Source organism: Plectropomus leopardus, chromosome 20 (assembly GCF_008729295.1).
Source record: "Plectropomus leopardus isolate mb chromosome 20, YSFRI_Pleo_2.0, whole genome shotgun sequence".
In the NCBI taxonomy this organism is placed as follows: domain Eukaryota; kingdom Metazoa; phylum Chordata; class Actinopteri; order Perciformes; family Serranidae; genus Plectropomus; species Plectropomus leopardus.
The window spans coordinates 9,363,875-9,377,633 of record NC_056482.1 but is presented as its reverse complement, the minus strand read 5'-3'; the positions used below and the strand labels follow the sequence as shown (position 1 = coordinate 9,377,633).

At 38.7% G+C, this 13,759-nt stretch overlaps 1 protein-coding gene across 2 annotated transcripts in view; it reads right to left on the bottom strand.

Annotated features, from left to right (window-relative positions):
* The window catches only part of LOC121959941 (lysosome membrane protein 2-like), a 29,069-nt gene extending 17,976 nt beyond the window's left edge, over positions 1-11,093 (bottom strand). For both annotated transcript variants that reach the window (XM_042509496.1, XM_042509497.1), the window contains exon 1: positions 10,639-11,093. In XM_042509496.1, coding sequence (XP_042365430.1) covers positions 10,639-10,761 — 123 coding nt within the window. In that variant the 5' untranslated portion in view covers positions 10,762-11,093. The remainder of the gene's footprint in view (positions 1-10,638) is intronic.
* Positions 11,094-13,759: the final 2,666 nt, after the last annotated feature.

The window sequence follows — 13,759 nt, the reverse complement described above, 5'->3', positions numbered from 1 at the left end:
TCCTTGGGGGGTTCGTGTAGGGGAGCTGCTGTCTGAGCATCATACAACAGCATTGGCTTCACACATGAATGGTATTGGGGTGACCCCTCCCCAGCTCCATTGTCAGCCGTTGCCATTGACAACAGGCACTGGGGGAGAGACATGTCATGTGATGCAGGGAGCTGGATGCCCACTTGTTGCGCAGGACCGCGATCTTAATGATCTGAGCTACATTCCTCAGGACTCAGCCTTATGTGGCGCTGCAAGTGCACGACAGGCAGAATTTTTTACATTCCCGTTTCATTTCACAGTATGACAGAAAATTCTCACAGCAGATGTTATTGCCTCTGGACAAGGAAAACCCGATTCACGGCAGGAATCTTTGAAGGAATTGGAAAACACTGGGAGTGAGGGAAGAAGGAAGGGGGCGAGAGGATTAGTATTTCTTTTGACAACACATCAAGAGGAAATCTCACTTTGGCCTAATTGTGTCAGCTTTGTATTAAAGTTAAAAGCAGGACTTTGGTATGAAATAAGCCCAAAAGAGCTGAACATGTCAACGAGTCCCATTATTTCACCAGAGTGCAGGCCCCCTCCTCATTTGGGGTCCCTTGTTCAGAGACAAAAGTTTAGCTGAGTAGCCAAGGACAATAAAGCTGTCACCTTAGATTGAGGAAGGGAGAGCATGGGCTTTCTTTATCGTCTTTTCATCCTTTATGCTTTCATGCTTTTTATGGTACCCCTCCCTGCATGCTACATAAAATATCACATGGAAAACAGGAACAGAGAAACCCTCTTATCTCAGTGCTTACCACAGAAACTCTTACACCACTCCCTTTTTGAAAACACATGTAGCAGGTGAATACACAAATACACTTACTGCTAGTGCTTTGATGTCAAAGGCAGGCAAATACATAGACGTGCACAACACTGGGCACAGCGAGAAGCTATTCATCAAATCCTCCAGCCATGGTGTACAAGGTTTGCATACTCCAAATGGGCTCATCTCAGTAGGCTACACTTAACAAAGCTTTACCAGCTGAACTGTAGTCGGGTCTTGCTGTTACTGAATCCATCAAAATCATATTAAGGTCCATTTAGTTTGTAATTGAACAGAACTCCCCGTGGACACCAAATGTGGCTAAGTGGCTACGTTGGCAGATCCCTGGTTTGGAATCACAGGAAGGCAGTTCTATTGCTGCAAAGATTTTAAAGAACATTCATTCATTGTCTGTAACCGCTTGTCCTTGCAAGGGTCGCGGGGGGGCTGGAGCCAATCTCCGTGGGCGCCAGACTATCACAGGGCCGACACATATAGACAGACAACCTTTCATGCTCACAGTCACACCTAAGGGCAATTTGGAGTCACCAATCAACCTGACCTACATGTCTTTGAAATGTGGAGCCGGAGACCCTGGAGAACATGCAAACTGCACAGAAGGGCCAACGCCTACAAACCGAAGCTCGTTCCAACCCGGGATCAAACCGGGGACCCTCTTGCTGTGAGGCAACAGTGCTAACCACAACACCATCGTGTTGCCCTCTTAAGAGAGTGAATTATGTTGATCCAAAGGTAATGTGTTTCCAGTTGCCTCTATGTCAGCTCCGCTAAATTTGTGCTTTTATGTTTATTTAGCAAGTCTTTTATTGTGCTTTTTGTGGATGGTGTTGGATGGTGATGACGTGTGGCTGCAAGTCACTCATCAGTCATTAAACTCTCCCTCTATTGACTTCTGCTAGCTAGCCAATGTAAACATCCGTATTCATTGAGGATAAGATTTAGAAGACTGGGCACCAGCTCAACTTGCATACTGCTAGCTATTGTACAGGCCAGTGAAAATAATATAGGGTGACCTTCATGTCGCATCAGTTTCCAAGAGGATATCACACACCGTCTGGTTATCATCTTAACTCATCACTTGTTGTCACTTTGCAGTGGACTTCCACGTCTACATATTATGCTCTCGGTATCCTTCTGCGTCTGATGGTTATGTTCCTGTGATTCCATCAAATATATGAGGAGGAACAATGAAGCTGTCTTGTTGAGGTCGGGGTGTGTTGACAGTTAAATCATTCCAAACCCTTGTACAACCCCACGTGAAAAATCAATGGTTCACTGAGGTGTGATTCTCTTTTTTACTTGTATGTTGTGATCAATGTTTTGCGGACATTGTAACACTTTTTTTTTTTTTTTACGCTGTTTTGTGCTGATTAACAAATGCTAGCATGCTAACACGTTTACTGGTGAACATGTTAAACATTATACCTACTGAATATCAGCATGTCAACACTGTTATTTTGAGCATGTTAGCATGCTGACATTAGCATTTAGCTCAAAGAACTGCTGTGCCTCAGCGCAGCCTCACAGCTAGCATCACTATAGACTCTTAATCTTGGCATTAACTTGAAGTACATGAACATGTTAAACATTATACCTACTGAATATCAGCATGTCAACACTGTTATTTTGAGCATGTTAGCATGCTGACATTAGCATTTAGCTCAAAGAACTGCTGTGCCTCAGCGCAGCCTCACAGCTAGCATCACTATAGACTCTTAATCTTGGCATTAACTTGAAGTAATATGAAAAGTTTTTGGGGCCTAGGTCCAGAGCCAGATATCATAACAGCCGCTGGTGATGACTTCAATAGATTCCAGTAAGATTGTCCCTAGGGCATGATTAACATGATTTTTGATGACTATTTGTTTTGCAGTCATGGTCGACCACATGCCACAGACGTTTGGTGTGGATATGCTGTATATGTATGTATATGTTTCCAGGGGGATATTAGTGACCTCATGGCCTTTTCTCCAGTAGCACTGTCAAGATAAACCACATTTTATTTCAATACTGGTAAAACTCCAACTCATCTGTCTTTTTGTGGGAGCACTTCACCTTCTAGAAGTGATAGTACAGTTAAAATGTGAGCGTGTCAAAGCTAAGACTCTGAGGGAAACCCAGCAGACTACCAGCAAGTGAACACTAGCTGCTCACTCTAGTCTAGTCCATGTAAAATTAGCAAATTCCTATTCAGAGACAAGTCGTTTTTCACCATCACCTCATCAGCAGGTCATTGCATACTGACCTCGCTTGACTCACATGGAGGGGCTGCCAGCCCAGCCGGTTTCCCAATAAACCTAGCAGTGTGAAAGAGGCTTACCACACAAAGACAGTCTACTGGTGGGAGGGTATCCATGAAATGAAATCCTTCACACTGATGCAACTGAGGTTAGGGGGTAATGTGATACTGCTAACATAAATCATTCTGCCAAGCAAGTAGAGAAACCATGCGTGTCTGCATGTGAGCCCTGTGCATATGTGTCACACCCACGCATATTTTACAGAGTTAAGATTCTTTTACATACATATACGTCTGCCTGTTCATGTAATTACTACTCTCAAGCTGCAGAAACTACCTTGCATAATCAATCCCTGGGTAATGTATCCGTTTCTCTGTCTCAGCTATCTAAAGATGAATACGTCAACTAATGAGACCAAAACGTGTAAACACTAAAAGCAGCGTTCATGTTAAAGATTAAATAAAGCTTTATTTGTCCCACAGCAGGGGCAATATGCATTGTTATAGCAGTATACTGCAAAACAAGAAGCATCTGCAAAACAGGTTTTAAAAAAGTATGATATAATAGACAGACTAAATGGCTGAATTCACATTGTTGAGTATGAGATAGATATGCCACAGTTTAGAACATACTGATAATGCACACGAGTGATGATTATTAGTTTTGGTAAGTGTTGTCTACTGGAAGCAGCAGGAAGGAAGGACCTGCAGTATCTCTTCTTCACACTTTGCTATTCTATATAAAAACTACAACTGCTGATAGGGATGCATATTCATATTGGCACGTCATCGGTATCTGCAGATATTGGCTTTAAAATGAAATATGTGAATTGTCCAACATGCTGATTACTGGTGATATCATAAACCGATATATTGTTTATTGACAAAGTGAACATGTACAAAACATCAACCTTTTTCTTATTTTGCACAATGAATGAATATTACACACACCGAAAAGCATTGTATTTTATCTATCCATCTGCTGGTGGGCCATCACAATAAGAGTATGCATAATATGATGTTAATTCCACTACAGAAGAGACCTGATGATCACTAAAAGGTGGGGAAAAAAGTAGATATATCGATGTCGTTAACAGGCCAAATTAGTTGTTTTTTTTATCAGCATATCGGCAAAATATCCAACATGGTGCATCGCTCATCGCGGAAAAGATGTCAGATTTATCTTGCCTTTAACCTGGCAGTGGAGATAGTAACAACGTTGAATCCACATCTATGTAAAAGAGACAGTCAGCAGGAAGTGACAGGTGTGACATTTTGATGATGTGTCATGTGTGCGACCCACCACAAGTAAATTTAAAAGGCAGCCAGCAGCAGTTAGCAGCTAACTCAAAAAAGAACAGCAGCTGAAATGTTCCATAAATTGGGGAGTCAATTAGCTGTCGAGATGCTGCTGCCCCAGCAGACCACTTCATAGAAGATGGCTGATGTCTCCACAGTGTTAAAAAATGTCATTAGGAGTGGCCTCTGCACTCCAAATCTGCTCTTTCCTCTTTTATACAGTGCATATATAATGTCTGTCCAGGCAAGTTTATTGTTCAGGTCAATAACAAACAGTTTACAGTATCTAGTTTGCAACTCAGTCAAACTTTCCACGCCCTGAACAAGAAAAAAAATGTTTTTGCTTGTCTGTGAATGTCATCCCAGGGTGACAGGTCAAAGTGGCCGCTGCAGCAATGGCCTGAAATTGCATACCTCACCTTCTGTTCGGTTTACTGTGACTCTGTAAGGTCAACTGTTACTGCTCTGGGTTAATGCCAGCATGTATTATCACCTGGTAAATAGACCCTTACACACAAACTCAAAACTTACATTGAACAAGCAGTGGCACTAAAGATCTACTGATTATTGGACATGATATTCAGCATTTTTACCATTATCACTATCATTTTGTTTTTTTTATCCAATATCCAATAAAACAGGGTAACTGGAAAATGCTCTGCTTTGGCTCTGATGCAGCCGCCTCTCTTTCGTTGGCAGTCTCCAATGTGTTGCCTCGCTCCCACCCACAGCACTACCTGATTAGTTACACGTCATGAATAATAGCATATCAACACTGAGGGCTGTCGTGTCAAGGACAAACAAAGACTGGCACTGTTCTCCTCAGTGAGCAGATCTGTGTGTCAAATGTGAAACAGCTATTGATGGCTGATATTACTGACATCGCTAACCAACACAATCCAAAACCATGAAGCTGCAAAAACACCCAGTAAAGTTCTGCTGTTGGTCTAATTGTAGTTACTACACTTGTATATTAAACTTCAGTTGTATGAGTACAGGACATATTACGTGACGTATTTTTAAGTATATACAATACAGTGTTTCATACACCAGACAAATGCAGATGGAAGATTAGTTGACATTAGCATGCTGTATTTGTGGGCAAAATTTGGCTAGCAAAATGCAACAGTTTAATCTGTGAACTTAATGAGTTTTACTGGAGTTACATTTTGCACATTTCTTTAATGTTGTCACTATAAAGCCATGTTTTAGGTATATTTGTTGAAGGGGTCTGAGTTCTTCTAGAGTACTCACATATGCGCAATAAATTCTGACACATCACTCTGAGTTCATTTGAAGGGCTGAAATAGACCAACTTCTCAGAAACTTAACACAGCAGCAGAGTAACACCCCCCCCCCGCACACACACACACACACAACTGGCATTTTTAGAGTTGCAATTGCTGAGGTAATAACACATAGCAATACCACAAAAGACAGATTTTTGCAGAGAATGTGGAAGTTGTTGCTCTTTTTATAAAGACAGCGTTACAAAGTTCTCTTTCACACCACCCAAGTAAACCCTGAGATGCCTAAAGGTTGTTTTGTCAAGTTTTTCATTTTTACTGTCAAAATTTTTGTTAGCAGTCTTCTTGATTACTAATAATCAGTATCAGAATCGACACTCAAAAAAAAAGGCAAATCGGTCGACCCCTTATTAACACCAGACCAGGCAAAAAAATGGAGCTCTAGTGTTAAAAATTCCCTCTGCTATACCACTTTAAAGTACAAACTGTAACACATCTGAATAAAGTAATTTAGGAGATAATGGTTGTACCATAGTCAAGTTTTGGTGAATAAAAACCCAGACTAATTCACCAACCCAGCATCAGTCCCTGAGTCTCTTAACCTAAGTCATTTTATGACCTGGTTACACCCCTGAATGATTTTGCTTTGTGCTGGAGAGGCAGCAGTTGTTGCACAGGCCCATAAAAGTATCTTCATAAACCACTTCATGAAGCACTACTTTGCCTAAAAAACTTGTAAAGCCTCACCAGTCTTATGGCTGAAGAGTTTGGAGCAAACAGTATAAGTTATCATTGTAACTGACAAGCCTAAAAGTAAATATTGAATGTGTCAGTAATGGTTAAACAAGACTAAACTGTCAGTGATGGGGATGAAATCACTTTGATGGATGAGGAAATGTTTAGAAGTTTAATTCACGTTATCTTTAGTGACGTCATGCAGGCTTTCCCAAACATGCATTTATTTACAGCAGCCCACCACAATTAAAATATCTGCTGAGATTTTCTATTTTTGGAGCTGGACCGCTCATTAGAAATGCTATTTATATATACTGAATGTACCATTTGGCTATTCATTGCGCAACACTCTCGGACTGCAGAGCAAACTTAACCGTTCCTTTTGCTGGGTTTTAAAGTTTGCATTCACTCGCAGAAGCTGCTCTTCTTATCTACTGATCTGATCTGATCTCTTAGTCACAACCTGCTGCTAAGGAAAGAATCAATGAAAAACTATGGGGCTTAACCTGACTCTGAATTATGCCAGTCGAATCAGATTTGGCTGTTCAATACAAATATTTAACTACTCGTGTTGTTTTCTATACAAAGTTTTAAAGTGTGAACGGGGCTAAGAGGGACGTTTCGTGTGAAAGCAGCATTCATGTCAGATAATAAACAAGCTAACTGCTCTAACAACGGGTCGTTTATGAGCAACAACATTTTTTTCTGACTTGAGATATAAAACAAAAGCCAGAGACTATTGTATTAAGTTGCTTTGAGCTGCAATTTCACTAATTCAAAGCAAAAGGTCTCTCCTCCTCCATGCCACTGCCCGCATGCCTGCATCTCCATGTATCAAAGAGTAGCATGAAAGTCAAGAGCACTCACTCTTCAGCAAAATCTTGGCGGGGGGCAGAACATTCCCAGAAGTGCAATGCACAAAAAAGGACTGCTCCACTTTAAGCAATGTCAGTCGACTGAGGGTCCTCGACTGATCTCTGATTGGGCACCACCACGGGTGTTCAGGTGGTTCAACAAGGTTTTTTTTTCCCTGTAACATAACTTTAACTAAATAATGATAAGATTTATAAATATAATTCTCTAGACTTTTTTTCCCAATTTATTTGATCATATTATATCATATCCCCAATCTAATTTACAAATTATTTTGTTGTTCACTCTTACCTTTTTTTTTTTTTTTAAACAATTTACGGAACATGCCTTACCAACTTGCCCATTGCCTTTTTTCCCTATGTTTTCAAAATAAAACAAACCAAACCAGTTTACTCAGGTTTCAAAGGTTTGGATGCTTGTGAAAGGCATCTGGACAAAGCATTAAAAGCAGATGTCGAGTCAGGTGTTAAAGGGTTAATTATGTTGAGGATTTATTTAACATGTGATATGTCTATATCAAGCAAAATAGTATCAAACTATATCTATGATAACTCCCACTTCCTGCAGCCATTTACCTTAGAAACTTCTATAAAAGTGTTTAAAATGTAATTTTACTTAAATTACAATTTTCCACATTGTTAGCAACTTTCAGCATGAGACATCTGAATATGTCTCGTGACCTCTAAGCCAATTCTACTCTTTAATAAAAGCCATCTGATACCTGTTATGGAAAGGCAGGTTTGATATGAAAATAAGGATGAAGGTGTGCCACTGGATAATACTGAATGTGGGCCAACAGTATTTTCATGTCTGCATTGTTATCAATGTAAAATGAACCTTCTGGGAGCGCTCTGAGCTTCACTGACCAACACTATGAAACACTGGAAATCCAGTAACTCTAAAAGAGTTACTGTCTGAAGGCAACTGAATGGTCCACAGCATGTTTACTGGTGCTGATAAAATACTTTCATTGTGGCAAAAAAACAGAACTACAGCAGATGTTTGTGGTTAAAGCTTGATAATGGGAGTGTTTGTATTTGAGGTCCATTGACTTCTCCACCTCTGGGATGGAATATCAAACATCTAAGATCTCTGCTGCATTAAACATGTTGAGCTAAACAGAGTGGAGAGTGTGGGGAATAGGGTTGGGCAAGGTTAAAAACTTCCAACAGCTCACCATAAGCCCAACAATTGCCATTTGCCAATATATTAAGACGTGTGCAGCACGATATCAAGGGCAGGATGATATTGATGTTCATGTCAGGTTAAAAATCTATTCCTTTCAGCTGTAAACATCAGTGATGGTCTCATACTTCTTCCCATAAACCAAACATGATGCAGCTGCAAAGTTGAATACCACAACTGAGAAAACTGTACTTCAGTGTCTTCAAACTCTTCTGGTCCATCATCTGAAGCATCTTTAAACAATCTGCAGAGATACCAAACCTCTTTCATCATCAGCCAATGCTGCTCCTCGGAAAGGAAGTCAACGGATTACAACTTAGGAAAACAAGCGGAGGAAGATAACAGCTTCTCTTTGTCAACACATATATTTGTAAAGAAAAACCTTTAAATAAGCAATAGGCAAGACACCATTTACCAAAGACAATCTGTGTTTCATACACGACATGTCCAGGGCTAAAAAAAATGAAGCCAGTGTGGAAGTGCCAAAACGCTTGGCTCCAAAAGTGACTCCCTGGACTGTATAAATAATGGACATAGCTACTGTGATCATGAAACCATAGTGTGGTTCATTTGTAGCCTGACGTTAGGTTTTTACCTCTGGACATTGCAATTAGGCTTAAAAAAGCCTAAATATGCTGCTAATTTGAGAAGATGATCTTGCTTAACAAAATGTGTAAGTACTATAGATGTTCGATTGCCACTGAGCTATTGCTTTAGTCCAAAATCCAATGGAAAAATCCCACAGCCTTTTTAAAACGGGAACCATGGCGTTGCCAACTTGCACGTCGGCCTTCGTTGGCCCCTGGCAGGGCTCTACAGTGCAAGCAATGCACTTGCAATTGTGCCTAAAAAAACTGACATGTACCAATTGGATAAATAATAAAGGAACACAGTGTGTGAGTGACAGAAATGCCTTTTTTTAAAAAAAAAACAAAACTGTTTTTTTCTCACAGTCACATACAGACAACTTTCACTTGCAGAAACTGTCAGTAGGGCTACAATAGCTGACATCGTTGATAAAAAAGAATCCAATTTTTTTTTTTTTTCAGCGAAGAGAGGAGAAAGAATCCAGCGAGGAATATTTATTTGGAAGGATCAACAACTTTGAAATGTTTGACTGAGCTAAAACTAACATGGCTGACAACAATAAGGCAGCCAATATTAGTGAGATGGGAAAAAAAGTAATGTAGAGCTCTGCCTGTGACACTGTTCAGAGATTGATATAACTTTTAACTGAATATGTTTGGTTTTATGAAGTATTGGTCAGACTTAACAAGACATTTACAGAAATCAGACCTGCTATCAACAGCAACAAGTTTTTTGCATCTTACAATTACTTTGCAATTCTTCAGAGTTCAGCTCATGCTGTGCTTCTTCTATTGTATTAATACTCTACATGGGCGTTAGGAGTCTTTCTGAGTGAGGGTTAGTGAATGAAGCAGCTCCATTGAGTAATGTGTGACCAGTATGATTTCATTCATTTTGTTGTTATGTGCTAATTTGCTCTAAGCAACAGACTCAGCATTTTCTTGTGACATGCTGAAAACTCCAACCCAAGAAAAAGCATTACTGAGCCAGCTCTTCCTTCCTATAAACTGTAAAATATGCCTTTTGACCAAGACCTCATGTGAAGTGTTTTGGGGAAAAGCAAACACAGGGCATGCTAACAGGAACTTTGACTGATTCGAATCTAACTGTGGGGAAGAGAAAGTGCTGATTGCACGGTGCAGGCCACTGAACCCATAATCACCCATCCTCCTCCACCTCAAGGAGCTTGAGCTGCTTATTAGAGCCACTCCTTCTGAGAGGCAACACACAACCCATCACTGTCCATGTTAACAGATGCAAGTCATCAAAACAGACTCCAGTGATAAGAGCAACCACAATACATGATAATAACAAAACAAGCGGATTGCACACTAAAGTTTGGTCAGCTGCTGAATTGTTGTCAAAGTTTGCATATTTTAATCATATTACAGCTGAGTTGTGAGACCAGTTGTTGGTGTGATCCCATCAATCTGTACTCTAATGAGTTTGCAAACAGTGGAGGGTTTGTAATTGGGTTCAGAACACAGTTTAATCCCATCACAATGTTTTCTACGATCTCCAACACACTCTACTTGCACTGTAGACTACACAGCAGTGCAGTCAGAGCACAAAACATTCATGAAATAATAACGTGCTTTATAGAGTTCTGAGGATGAAAAGTGTGTGTGTGTTGTTTTGGTTTTTTTTTTTACCTTTTTGAGGCGGTTGTGTATAAACCTGCGGAAAACTTGACCCAAGATTAAACCAATCCCAGAGATCAGCAGGATAGCACAGATGATCCCAACCGCGTAGATCGCGCATGATCTTCGTGTCATGATTGCAGGTGCCAACAAACACAGAAAGTTGCGCCCGAGACCCTTCTTGAGTTTGAATGAAAGCGTAAATATCCCTTAAATTAAACTAGCTCTCCGACAAAACTCGTACAAAGTTTTCCTGACTATCCAAGCTGTGATAATAAGAGCTCAAATCATGCCTTGGGGTTGTCCTCTCAAGTCGACGAGCAACTAAGTAACGGTTGAAGATGTTTAGTTTGTCCTCGCGAGTTTCCAAGTTACACAGAGCTGAAGGGAAGCCTGTTTGGTTTATAATGAAGCGGTTCACTATGGCAGCCACGAGGTGCCCTGAATCTGTCTATTCTAGAGCTCCAAAGGCGCATTCAATAAAAAAAAAAGTGTGCCACGGAGTATTTGTAGCGGGCTGTAAAGTTTGTCACTCCCTCTGCGCGAGGACAACGCTGATTGGTCGTAGCAGTTTGTGCCCCCGCGGGGGAGGTGAATGTGCGCGTGAGTGTTTGCGACCCCCGCCTGCAGCAGTGCTGCTTCAAGGACAAGCACACGAATCATGTGTGATCTCACGGCCTTACAACCCCACAGGACAGAGCTCTAACACTGTTCACTTACCATAAACTACAGTATTACTATGTTGTAACTGTGAGTGCATACATGGAGTCACAGAAACGTAATCTTTGAGTAACTGTTATTATTATTATTATTATTCTCCTGTGGGCAGTTACCCAAGTGACCAGTGGTGGAAGAAGTAGGTTATATAGGATAGATCCTTTACATTAGTAAATGTAGGATACCATTACTACAGTGTGGAATCACACTATTACAGGAAAAAAAAAAGCCCTGCTCTGAATATGGTGCTTAAGTAAAAGTAATCATTAGGTATAATCTGGAAAATGTACATAAAGTATTAAAGTAAAAGTATATAATGCAGAAAAATCTTTCCAAAGAAAATGTACATTAAAAACTTTTAAACTCTTTTTTTTATTTTAATAGGAAGAAGGATAAGAAGGATACCTCGAAAAAAAAACCTCTCAAAGTTCTTTCTTTTTAAAAAAAACATACTAGAAAAAATAAATTAGAAAAAAAACACTCCAAAACTCAAATTTATAAAAAACTTAAAACAAAAAAAGACTTTATTTTAAAAAAAAAAATAGAAAAAGACTGTTTTATCAAAATAGTTCGCAATTATTACTGAATCGATGGATTTAATCAACTAATTGATGCAGATGTACTTCTACAAACCGTTGGTTAATTAAATTAATACCAAAACATCATATTTTATAAACTCTTCTCGTGACTTTTATCCAAATATCTTATTTTATCAAGTACCTAAAGCTGTTTGATAAATGTAGTGAAGTAAAAAGTACAATATGTCCCTCTGAAATGTAGTTGAATAGAATTATAAAGCAAAAGAAAATGCTCATGTAGAGTACAAGTATTTCAAACTCACTCTTAAGTACAGCTCTTGAATAAATTACCTTAGTTACATTCCCCCACTGCAGGTGACAGTGGGGGAAGGGGTGGGCAGAACATGGCCTAAAGGAATACTCCACCCACAAAATGACCATTTGCAGGATAAATCAATTAGTCACACTGTGTTACCTTAAATCTGTGGTGAAAACTTTTGTTCTTCTCACATGCCTTCATGTAAATTGCTGTTGATTTACTGATAGATTAGGGGACCACCTTTCAAACAATAAATTACTGTTTGTGTTTTCCGCAGAGGCATGTGAAAAAAAAGTAATCTTTATGAATTCAAGGTAACACTTCATGACTAACTGATATACAAATGATCATTGTGTGGGTCCTTTAAGTAAAAGTAGGAATACTATAGTCCAAAAATATATTACAAGCCAAAGTCCTGAATCCAAAATGTTACTTAAGTAAAAGGACCATTATCAGCAAAATGTACATAAGGTATGAAAGTTCTCATAGGGCAGAATGGGTCATTTGAAAGTGTTGTATTCTATAAAATATTATATCATTTTGTTTTCATCAGAAAGAAACACATTTATGAGCATTTTAATTTTAATGTTTGTCAATGACGAGGTGATTTAAGATACTTGATGTAGCTGGTTAGATAAGTAAGAGACCTATAGTACTGCATTGTAACAGTAGGCATATCTTCTTTTGATGTAAAAAGTAACATAACCAAAAGTGTTAAATATATGAATTGGAGTATAATTTCCCCCTGAAGTGTAGTGGAATAGAAGTAGGAGAATAAAATGAAAATACTCAAGTAAAGTACAGGCATGTCTATCAGTAAGTGCCTTGGGTGGTCAGCAGTTGTTTTACAGTACTGTTACTGTAGATATCACAATTTACTTGGTTATTTACATGTGTTTCCCCCTCAAACATTGAACCCACACCCCCAACAACAATAAGACAGTACATGCTCTGGTGCTCAGTGTTTATACTGTTTAACATCGAAAGTAACAGTTACTTAAATATTCAGCTGTCCTCCCATAACCACCAAACCACTTCCTAGTGCTGCTGAATTTACTTAATGTAAGCCCATCAAAAATAAAATAAAATAAAAATAACTAAACGAAGTTAAAAAAAAAATAAATAAATAAATTATATATATATATATATATATATATATATTATATATATATTAATATATATATATATATATATATATTATATATGTGTGTGTGTGTATATATATGCAAAGTGACTTCTGTCAATGTTATACTGCTGTGTAATAATTATAATATTGTACTAATAGATCAGTAGTACTTAAATTTATTCATTAGTTTATGTGCATTTATTTACTTTATAGTATTTTTTTGTTAGTTACATTTGTGAGAACAGACCAAATCCTACAAACTGATAGTATGCTCTGTATGTTAAATCTTGATTTTCTAAATTAGCATTGCTCTTAAAAAATGTTGTGAAGTGAAAAGTACACATCATCCAGTCTAGAATTGGAAAGTAACTAAGAACATTATTCAAATACTACAGATAATTCTTTTTTTTTAAGGTACTTGCACTTCATTCCAATATTTCAGCTTTCTGCTAC